This window comes from Chlorocebus sabaeus, chromosome 24, assembly GCF_047675955.1.
Source record: "Chlorocebus sabaeus isolate Y175 chromosome 24, mChlSab1.0.hap1, whole genome shotgun sequence".
In the NCBI taxonomy this organism is placed as follows: Eukaryota; Metazoa; Chordata; class Mammalia; order Primates; family Cercopithecidae; genus Chlorocebus; species Chlorocebus sabaeus.
In genome coordinates this window covers 81,223,045-81,234,072 of record NC_132927.1, presented here as the reverse complement: position 1 = coordinate 81,234,072, position 11,028 = coordinate 81,223,045, and the positions used below count along the sequence as shown (strand labels likewise).

At 61.3% G+C, this 11,028-nt stretch overlaps 1 protein-coding gene and 1 long non-coding RNA gene across 2 annotated transcripts; one reads left to right on the top strand and one right to left on the bottom strand.

Annotated features, from left to right (window-relative positions):
• Positions 1-3,317: 3,317 nt before the first annotated feature.
• Positions 3,318-6,561, bottom strand: ZBTB42 (zinc finger and BTB domain containing 42). Its single transcript, XM_007988002.3, has 2 exons — positions 6,414-6,561; positions 3,318-5,945 (listed from the first exon to the last, which is right to left on the bottom strand). The coding sequence occupies exon 2, from the start codon at positions 5,926-5,928 to the stop codon at positions 4,660-4,662; it is 1,269 nt and encodes a 422-aa protein (XP_007986193.1). The 5' UTR covers positions 5,929-5,945; positions 6,414-6,561; the 3' UTR covers positions 3,318-4,659.
• Positions 6,562-6,641: 80 nt separating this feature from the next.
• LOC140710145 (uncharacterized) lies at positions 6,642-8,704 on the top strand. The gene is made up of 3 exons (XR_012091105.1): positions 6,642-6,729; positions 7,055-7,209; positions 7,931-8,704. It is a non-coding gene; the product is annotated as an uncharacterized lncRNA (long non-coding RNA).
• Positions 8,705-11,028: the final 2,324 nt, after the last annotated feature.

Here is an 11,028-nt window from a genome sequence, read left to right as displayed (position 1 = left end):
GTGGAGGTGGGGGAGGTAGTGATGGTGGAGGAGGTGGTGGAGGTGATGGTGGATGTGAGGGTGATGATAGAGGTGGAGGAAATGGTGCTGGAGGTGGAGGCGATGGTGGAGGCAGAGAAGGTAGTGATGGTGATGGAGGTGGAGGTGATGGTGGATGTGAGGGTGATGGTAGAGGTGGAGGTGATGGTGGATGTGGAGGTGATGTTGGAAGTAATGGTGCTGGAGGTGGAGGCAATGATGCAGGTGGAGGAGGTAATGATGGTGATAGAGGAGGTGGTGGAGGTGGAAGTGATGGTAGAGGTGTAGGTAATGGTGCTGGAGGTGGAGGTGATGGTGGATGTGAAGGTGATGGTAGAGGTGGAGGTGATGGTGGTGGAGGTGGAGGAGGTAGTGATGGTGATAGTGAAGGTGGAGGTGATGGTGGTTGGAAGTGATGGTAGAGGTGGAGGTGATGGTGGAGGTAATGGTGGTAGAGGTGGAAGTGATGGTGGAGGTGGAGGCAATGGTGGATGTGGAGGAGGTGGTGATGGTGGTAGTGGAGGTAGAGGTGATGGTGGAGGTAAAAGTGGAGGTGACGGTGATGGAAGTGGTGATGGTGGTGAAGATGATATTGATGGTGGAGGTAAAGGTAATGGTGGAGGTGACAGTTGCGGTTCCATGGGGTAGGGTGATGGTGATGATGACCATGATGACAGTGCGGGATGTGTTCACTGAAGAAAGATGGGACTGAGGTGGGGATGAAAGAAGTCATAGAAGACCAGGGCAGAGCTTCTGGGGTTTTGGAGTTCACCCCTGAGAGCTGGGATGGCCAGGATTGGAGCCATGTCTGCACTGGGTTTGTTTGTTACCATACTCCCCAGGCGTGTCTGTAGAGTGGAGCCTCCCACACCGGGAAGAACTCAGCACCATTTAGGAACACTAGAAAGAGGTAAGACCAGGTGTGTGTGGGAGTGGGCAGGAGCTGGGGAGGGGGCGGGAGGGGCCAAGGCTGCCGACTCACCTGCTTCCCACTTGCAAGGCAGCCTCCCCAGGGTGGTATCCACGCACCTGGGCTGACATGACTGGGCCTTTGTGGGGTGCCGGCCCCTAGCCTGGTGCCTGTGTCCGTGTTGTCCACTCGCAGGCTCCTGAGACGTCACCCTTCCTGGGGAGCCTCCTGGGATACCTCCTCCACAGAGTCTGACCCTCTCCTTCCCTCTGGCCTTGTCCTTGCTGCCCCAACCTGCCACGTGCCTCTGACAGCGTTGGTGCCCTGTGCTCAGCACTGTGGGTAAACAGCTTAAGGTTCCTGGAGTTGGTGGAAGGAAGTCCTGGATTTGCCACCAACTGGCTCTGGGACCGTGGACCAGTACTGGTCCCTTCCATGTGCCTCAGTTTACCATCCAGCCAAGGAAGCCGGCTGGATGGCCTCCAAGGAGGGTGCCAGAAGGCCCAACCTGGCCAGGAGTGGGACTGAAAGCTTCGGTGACAGCTCTAGCAGTCAGCTGAGTGTAAGCACAGTGTGGCAGAGCTGGGCAGGCTGGAGGGGCCCCAGGAAGCCCCATGCACCCTAGGGGACAGCAGACCATCCTCCTTTCCTGCATGGTTGGCATAGCAACAGCCTCCTCCTCTGGGTTGAGAAGGCCTGGGCTGAGTCATGAGCCCAACGGGGAACATGAGAGGGCCTCCCTGCAGGACAGGGCACTGGTCCAGGCTCAGCAGGAGGCAGGGTGGGTGTGGGGGTGGGTAGGGGAGGAGCCAGCACGACCTCCCAGGAGGAAGGACCTATATTTGGGGTCAGGACTGGGAAGAGGGGCAGGCCCTTGCACACCAGCTCAGCCTGACTTTGAGGACCCTCGGGCCAGCATCATCCCCACCCTGTCCTGGGCCTGGGGCTTACCCCGGCTCTTCTCAAGCCAAGAGGGCACTGTGTTGACGCTGACAGCACATGTGGAGGCCCTGCCCCATCCGGCCTGGAAAGGAAGGCCGTGCTCCCCTCAGGGAGGGCTCAGGGCTAATGACCCCCTGCAAGGCCTCTGGAGGCAGCAGGACGGAGGCGGCGTGGAACTGCCCACCCCAGCCTCATCAGCCCAGAGCCCAGCCCAGCCTGGCACAGGGCTCTAGAAATTTCTTCTCCCACCCGCCAGAGGCCCAAGGGCGTAGGGTAGTGGGGAGGGCCTCGGCATCCCCAGGTTCGCAGGTTTCCTCCAGGGGCCAGCCTCCTTCCCCAGGGCAAGAAACCACTGTGGCCTCCTGTGCCCAAGCTGGCCTGCGTTCTGTACCTCCCTGACAGATCTGCCTCCCTGGACTCCCCTCCCCCAAACACTGGCAGCTGGGGACAAACCTGGGGAAAGAGGGGGTGCCACCTCAGCCCTGTCCCAGCCTCCCCCATCCACCAGCATGAGCACGTGGTGGCATCTGGGACACCTATCCCCACCCGTCCCCAGGAATAGTCACTGCTGTTTCCACTGGAGGTGGGCTTTATTACTGTCGCCATGATGTGAAAAGAGGAAGACAGCACCCATTCCCACGCCTCCTAGACACTGTGCACCAACAATTGTCTGCTGGGGTTAGTCCGGAGCTGTCCCCAACCCCCGGGGTCAGAGCATCCACAGGTGCTGACCTGGCCCAGGAGACCCCCACCCTCCTGACTCTGCTTGCCTTGTGTCTGCACAGGCCTCTACCAAACTCTCCCACACAATTAGTGTCTTAAATATATGTACATGTATATATTTCAACACAACTGTGTCACTTATAAAATTAAAACTGACCACTTCTCCTTACATTATCTTCACAGTAGCTGTGCGGAAGACAACAAATCCAGTGTTGATAGCTCAGGGCAGGCTGCCCACCCCAGCAAAGGGAAGTTCCCCCATGGAAACCACTGGGGGAACCAGTGCCACGGCCACATCTCCGTGCTTGGGCGACAGTGTAGCTGCCCATCTGCGGCGTGCTGGGTTGGCTTGGGCCTTGCCATGTGCTAGACGCATGGACACACACACACACACACACACACACACACCCCCGATTATGGAACACATCACACCGAGCCCTTGCAGAGGTAGGGGCTAGGGCCCAGGACAATCAGAAGCAGGGCCCCTCCCCCAGCTGTCTTGAGGCCAAAGCCATCCAGGGCCTCTGAGCCCCGGGGGCATCACCTAGAAGCACTGGGCTCCCAGGCTGGCACCCAGCACACCAGGAGCCCTGGGCATGTGGGAGATGCACTAGGGACGGTCTTTCACTCCAGACCAGGTTAATAAATATGACATCCAGTGTTGTCAGGAGAAGAGAAAATAATGTAGACTTGGCTGGACTCTGCTGTCAAGGCCATTTCCAGCCACAGAGGAAACATCCCAGGTGGTCTCCAGGTGTCCAGGTGGCTCTGCACCTGCTGACCCCCAGAGGCCAGTGAGGTTCTGGCAACAAGATTTGCTTAATTAGGCAGGCAAAGCAGGGCGACCTGAACCAACGACATGTGCGGGGGTCGTGGTCTTCATATTCTATTCATGTGCAAGGAGTGTCAGTCTAAGGCTGTGGATGGAGGCCAGGGTGCTGCGACTCCCACTCCTCGCCTGCCCCTACCCCTGATGCCATGGCCACTTTCACCCATGCCTCGCCGTGGGGAAAGGAAGGCCCGCAAACCCTGCCCTTGGCGGACAGAGCAACCTTTGCCTCTGCTCAGTCAGTGCATGGAAATGCCCACAGCTCCAGGGAGCCCCTCTAGCAGGCAGAGTGACCTTCAAGGTAAGGCCCACGGTGGCCCAGCAGCAGTACAGAGCTCAGTGGCCCAAGCCCCACCCTGGGGGATGCCCAGAGGCGTCCTAGACCTGCACTCAGACAGAGAAGCATGAGGCTGGGCAGCCACCAGCAGACATCTGGCCGCCTCGGGAGGCTCTTGCTGGGTCTGAAGAGAATCCAGTTCCAAATTCCCACTTTCTCTGCCCAAAGTTACAGTGTGGTCATAATTGCACTCTCTCATGGACCCACATCCCCAATGACACCACAGCCACTCAGCTTCTAGCTGGCTCTACTTCTGCTGCCTTAGGATCCCTACTGGGGCTGCACCCCCCCCCCCACCCCAAGACACCAGCTGTGCCCAGATGGCCCCTGCTGGCACTCACTGTGCCCCAGGCCTTCCTGGCAGGGGTTCCTGCTGCCACTCCCCAGGAGTGTCCTGTTCCCTCCCAGCGCCCCATCGGGATGCACACCAACAACTTTTCTGACATGTGACTAATTCACCTAGCGTGGGGCCAGGCTCATGAAGGCCTCCCCAGGCCTGCCAGAGAGGTTGTCAGGAAAGGCCCGGGCCAGGAGATGATGCGCCATCTCACACGGAGAAACTGGGGCAGAGCCAGGTGCTGGCTGGACACCCCTCAGAACTTCGCTGGAGGGGACGGGAGAGGAAGATAGTGTCACAGCCTAGGCAGGGCACAGCCTGGGGGGCCGGAATGAGTTGGGGAGTGAGGGGAAAGGAGAGGCAAGGTGGGAGGAAGGCTGCCCAAGTCACCAAGTCTGAGGCCAAGTTCCAGGAAGCAGCAGCATTCTCACTGCCAGGCGGGTGGAGCCATCCGGCCTGAGCAGGGACCTCCACCTGGCCAGGCTTCACACCCCATGCAGTGTCCCACCTGGGAGGGCCCATCCCTTCCCTTCCACTCCACCCTCAGGACCCACAGGGATGCATCACACCAGAAGGGACTTGACGAGGCCACAGTGAAACTTGCGGACATGGCGGTAGAGGTCCCCAGACTGCGTGAACCGGCGGTCACACCACCGGCAGGCATGCGGCTTCTCTCGAGTGTGCACCACGGTGTGCCGGCTCAGGTTGTGGGAGTACTGAAAACTTTTGCCACACTGCACACACGTATACGGCTTCTCACCCGAGTGTGTCCGTTCATGCCTCTTCAGTGTGTATGTGCACGAGAAGGTCTTCCCGCAGAGCGGGCAGGTGGGTGCCGCGCCCTCAGGGGAGAGCCGGGCCCGGGTGCTGTCTCGCTCACGGAAGTGGGCGCTGAGGTGCAGCTGCAGCACGTGGGAGCTGGGAAACAGCTTGCTGCACAACGGGCAGATGCAGAGGGGCCCACCAGGCCCCACCTCGTCCTCACTCGCCAATCGTCCTACATCCAGCTCCAGCTCCCGGCTGCCCTCTCTGTTGACAGGCAGCGGCTGCAAGCCCACCACCAGGCCCTTGGCTGCAGGAACAGGAGGTGGCTTCGGGGGGCTGTGGGTGCTCCTAGAGCTGCTGCTCTCCTCCTGTTCGGACAGTGAGTCCCGCTCATCCTTCACCAGTGGCTGGGCCCCTGGTTGCACCTGGCTGCAGAGGGGTGTCTGGAGGATGCACGGTGGGTGGACCCGCTCCTGCCTTGGGCCAGGCTTCAGCGACAGGTCCAGGGCCTGGTCTGACTCTTCTGGGTCCTGGCAGGGAGGAGGCCCAGATGCTCGAGGAGGGAGGGCAGCCTTGACCCCAACCGGGGGGAGCTTGGCCTTTCGGGCAGCTGGGCAGAGGTCCGCGGTCCAGACAGGCCAAGGGCACGGTGGCTGACCAGGTTCTGCCCCAGGGGCAGGGTTCCCTGGGTCCAGACTTCGGTCCTTCTCCTGGAGCCTGCCCTTGCAGACCTTGACGATGTCATACATGTGCAGGTAGCTTGCGGCCGCCAGGACGTCCTCGACAGGCAGGCTGCGCAGGTCCAGGCGGCCCTCGTACATGAAGTCCAGGAGGCGGCCGAAGGCGGGCGCCGTGACGATGTCGCAATTGAGCCGCACCGTGTCGCGACTGCCCGCGGGCCGGTCCCTGTAGAAGAGATGGAAGTAGACGCTGCACGCGGCCAGCACTGCACGGTGGGCTGGGAAGCGCGCGTCGCCCACCAGCACGGTGCAGTCGCATAGGAAGCCCAGCTCGCGCTGCTGCCTCAGGCGGCCCAGCAGCCGTCCGCCGTGCTCAGGAAACTCCATGCCGCCGCCGTCATCACCTGGGCACAAACGGGACGCCCGTCAGCGCGCCTGGAGACGCCCGCGAAGCGCCCTTCCCAGCTGCAGGCAGCGCGGAAAGAGCGGCGCGGGAATGACGCGCACAACCGCCCGTCCGGAGCCGCCGCGGGCACCTGCCCCGAGCAGGAAAAACTCGATCGAAAGTAAACAGTAGCCACTCCGCCGCGGGGGCGGGTCCCGGGACTCTGGCGCAGGGGCCAGAGCCGCGCAAACCTGCGCGCGTCCCCGCCGGGCGCTCCTGAACTTCACTCCCGGGCGGCCACTCGTTCGCAGCGTCCCCGACGCCCCGGTGGCTGCGCCACCGCCCGCCCCACGCCTCCGCGCCGCCTCCAGCTGCCGCCCGGCCCACCAGATGCCGCCGCCGGCGGCCCCATTTATGGCAGCGCGGCCGCGGGGAGCGGGCCGGCGGGCGGGGCGGGCAGAGCCGGGAGCCCGCCCCCCGCGCTCACCTCCGCCGCCCCGTGCTCCTCTCCGGTCGCCGCCCGCGCCGCGCGCCCTCCCCAGTGGGGCCCTGGCGCTCGTGGAGCTGCGGGCAGCGCGCCCCGGCGGGGAGGGCGCGGGGACGGCGAGGGCGCCGGGCGGGGCGCGCTCCAACTTGGCTGGCCCAGCGCCGCCCGCCAATCGCCCCGCCCCGGAGAGAGCGAAACTCGGGGCGGGGGCCGGAGGGGGCGGGCCGAGCTACTTCCCGGAGCGGCGGAACCGCTGAGGTCACTCTCGCCCCCCCTTCCCGGCCGGGCCCCGCGCGCAGCCAGCAGGGGCGCTGGGGTGAGAGGGGGGTTTAGGGCACTGCGCGGGGGCTGGGGGTCTCTCGCGATACTTGGCGCGTTGGCCTGGGTCCCCCACCTCCCAACCTTTCCAGGCATGGGGTCCTCACTGCGCCAGTCTGCAAAGGGAACCCTTCCGAGGGTCCGCTTCTATCCCAGCCCGCGTTGGGCAGTCACCCAAGGGTAAACCCGGGACCCCGGCCTCCTGCCACCTCTCAGGGCGCCGGCCTTGGGATGGGGTAGGGGGTGCGTGGATTGGGGGTCGTTAATTTTGCAAAGATGACACCTCCTTCTTCCTTGAAAGCCTCTTTTTGAATTTAATTCAGCTGGGACCCTCTTCCAAACATTCAAGCAGGATCTCGATCCTGGAGTCCAGAACGGGGACTTCCACCCTCTCCACAGACCCCAGCCCAGCGTCTATGGGGGACCCAGCGCAGAGAGGCACGGAAAACGGGCACCTCCCAGCAGACATCGTGGCATGGTGGGGACAAACGCCATAACAGAGGGAGTCGGAAGCCCCCCAGAGCCCAGGGTAGACAGGAGAGTGTTCAAAGAGGAGGAGACTCCGGACAGGGGCTGGCATGGGAGTGGGGGTAGGGAGGAGTGGGGGAAAGTGTTCAGGACAAAGAAGCGTTGAGAAGATGTGAGGGGGACGCCTGCTTCTGGGACAGAGAAATCGCCAGAGAAGTAGAGTGTGTTTGTCGGGGCTAGGGTCTCTCCCCGGCAGGTGGAGCCTTTTCCCAGGGGTGCAACCTGGGCTGCCCTTGACTGAGCAGGTTTCAAGGTACTCTAGACCACCCGATCATCTTCACAACAGTCCCATTAACTAGATGCTCTTATTTTTTATACCTTTTTGATGAGAGACGTTAGGTAAGATACCCAGGGCCATATATTAGGCAGTAAGTCACTGAACCAGGATTTGAATTCAGCCAGTTTCATTCTGCTCTGCCTTGGAGTCCGGGAAATGGAGGATGTAGTGGAGGAGTCACCCTGGCCAAGGCCCTGCAGTGGGGTGGGGGTGGTGCTGGAAGAGGGGCTGGATCACAAAGGACAGGACCCAGCCAGGTATATGTGTGCAGGAGGAGTGGAGCCCACAGTGGGATCTGAAGTCTGGGAAGGAAGGCCTCGTTGTTATACTAAAATATCATTCCTTGTTTCACCGGATGGCCTGCATCTTTATTTCCTAAACCTGGCAACTGCAGCTTGGACCCCTGGAATGACACTGCACTTACAGCCACTGAGACCAGCTTAGGGACAGCAGAGGCCTGGCTCCCATCGCTGCTGGCCACCCACCCTGAGGACCCCTTCCTGAGGAAGGCCAACTCCCCTCCCTCCACCCATTTAAATAATCATCTGCCTTGCCCCGGCCACCAGCAGGAATAGCTGAATTCAAGTAAGCTAAGGGTGAACCCAGATGTGACTGCTCCCTTCCTGCCCTGCCTAGATCAGAGCCCTGCCCTGGCCCCTCCCAATCTTGAGCACGACCAAACCTTTAACCTCTTTGAACCTCAATAACCCTCATCTGCAAAATGGGAATCAGAGTGCATCCTGGGGTCTTTGTGAAAATTAACTAGAGGGCCTGGCACTCAGCAAGCTCTCAGGTTCTGGAATGTTCTTCCCCAAATAACCCTTCACTGGCTTCTCTTCATTCCTGTCTCTGCTCAAAGTCCACTCCTTAGTCAGGGTGGCCGTTCCTGCCCACCTTAGCTAAACTCCCTCCCAATCCCTTGGGCTGCATACCCTCCTCTCCAGCCCATTCTTGGTGTCCTGTGATTGTGGGATATCCCATCTCCTTCCAAAAGGGAAGGGGCTGTTTTGTTCACTTGGTGCTTAAAAGTTGGCAGGATGCAAGTGGGTGTTCAGTAAATGTTTGTTGAGTGAATGCATGAGAGTTGCTTCTGTGAGTGATAACCAATGGTCCCACCATCCCCAATCCTGACTCCTCTGTGGCAGCAGTTCAGCCCTGCCTGCCCACACCCCCAGCCGCTGAGCCTTCAGAGCAAGTAGGGGTGGCCTGCCACCCTGGGGCTCTGGGCAACAGGCTGATAGCTCCCCACTCCAGGCTGGCAGCAAACAGCCTAGCCTGCCCTGCCTGGCTGGCGGGACAGAGAGAGCCTGTACACTTAATGGGGGTTGTGGTACACAAGGAGGGTCAGGATGCTGTCTTCGGGAGCCTAGGGTAGGACCTGGAAGGTGGGCCCAGCTAGGAATGGGTTAGAGGAGGGGGAGTGGACAGTGGGAGAGAAACTCCTTGTGCCTCTCAGGTCGGGATGTCTGGGTTCAGGTCCCTCCTGCCCCACGCTGATCAGGGAAGGGAGGCTGTCCCAGGCAGAGAGCGCCCAGAGTTGGTACTGGGATCCTGGCCAGCCTGCAGTCCTCAGAGCCCCTGTGACTGGCTGAGTCTCAAGTGTAGAATGACAGGACACTGTCACACTGCCACTGTCACGGCGGTGGTGGTTCAGGCAGACCCTCTCCAGACATAGGCAGCCATCTGGCCTGTGAGCTGCCCTGGGGCCCCGCCCTGCAGCTGCTGCCGGGACCTACACAGCCCAGGGCCCTGGAGTCCTGCCCCCGGCCAGCAGCTGCAGAAGGTGACAGGGCAGGAGGCCCCTGAGCTCTGGGAGGAGGCAGCTGGCGGGCCCTCCCCTGGTGCAGCAGTTTTAGTTGGAAACATCTGGCCACAGAGCTCCTCAGCAGTCCCAGCAGCAGCCATGGGACTGGGTTCTCTCCTGGCCATTCTGTCTGGGGTGGGAGGGGGTATTCTCGAAGAGAGGACTCTGCTTTCCCTTTGGGAGGCCAGAGGAGAGGGAGCTGGCCCTGCCCACTGGGAGATCCCCGTCTTGGGGGAGGGCAGTTCATGCCAAGGTGAAGACAGGACTGGAGTGTGGGGCCCACAGCGGGTTGCAGGCACCAGCGGATGCCAGGGCACCAGGCTGGGAAGAGTGGGAGGCCTTCTCGGAGACAGCCAGTGCAAAATAAGCAGGAGGTCCGACCACTTCAAGAACAGCCCGCCGTGTCACTGCCTCTTCCATGAGAGGGTGCCCTGCTCCCTCCCACACCCCCCAGCATCGGCTACTTGCTGGCCTTCTCTCATGGCTCTCTCATCCTCTGCTTCCTCCCTGAATTCCTTCCTCTATCCTTGCATGGCAGAGCCCAGGATGGTGGGCGGATACCAGGAACTCTTCCAGGGGGAGCAATGGGCAGGTGGGACAGTCCCAGAGGGAGCCCCAGGTGGCCCATGGTGCAGGTTTGCTGGGTGAGAGACAAGACACCAGACACCCGGGCTCTGGGGGCAACCCTTGGGTCAGGTATCCCACCCAGGTGGCACAGACCACTGGGCCTCTGACTTGGCCTGGAGGTCGGGCCCTTTCTGGGGTTACAAAGTCTGAGCTGGGAGGGAGCAGAGGTGCTCAGGGGAGAAGCAGGAATGGGGAGTCCCCTGCCTGAGGAGCCAGTGCCCCCATGCAGCAGGAGAGAGTCCTCTTGGTCAGCCCCAAGAGGCAGGGATGAAGCCCCAGTTTTGGCTGCAGACTGTCCTGAGCGCTGGGCCGAACCTGCTGCCTCTGTCTACATCTCCTCCCACCCCCTCCCCTGCTGCCAGCTGAAGTCACTCAGGCTGAAAATAAAAATGCTCCCCCCACCCCAATACTTAGCAGCCTCAGGAAGGTTAACTCACAAGGGTCCCTCTTTCACAAAAGGGTTATTATCAACTGTGGGCCTCTGGAATGGGGGAGGGGCAGTTGTTGGAGGAACTTCTGGCTAGGAAGGGGTCAGGGTGGCAGTCACCTGCATCGTCCTGTGAGTGTGCAGGAGAAGGGGGTCTGTGTCCCATTCACTCACTCCATACTGGGGCCATCTGCCTCCCAGTGGACTTCGGACTGGGTGTCGGGGCTGACCAAGTCCACCCAGCAGGGAGGGTCCTGGGCTCTCAGCTGTCACAGCCCACCCTAGACACCGCTCCTCCTCTGTCTGGTGTCTGCTCCCAGCTCAAGGTGGGACCCAGGCAAGGTGTGCCCCTCTTCTCCCACTCCCCAGCAAAGTCTCCCTTTTGTGAGTGTAGCTGCCGGTACCTAGGTGAATGGTTGAGTCCCCTGGGAGCCTTCCCGCTCCTTGGAGGCACATCTCCAACTGACCTCCCGTCCTGGCATCCTCCCGCACTTCCCCCAGAGGCACAAGGTCCTGGGATTCGGCCTTTTAGGACACTCTTGGCCGTCCCCTCCACGCCCCCCAGAGTGGGGCAGTGCATACGTGGGGCACGGCCTGAAAGTCAACCTAACCCACCCCCGCCCCGCGCAGTGGA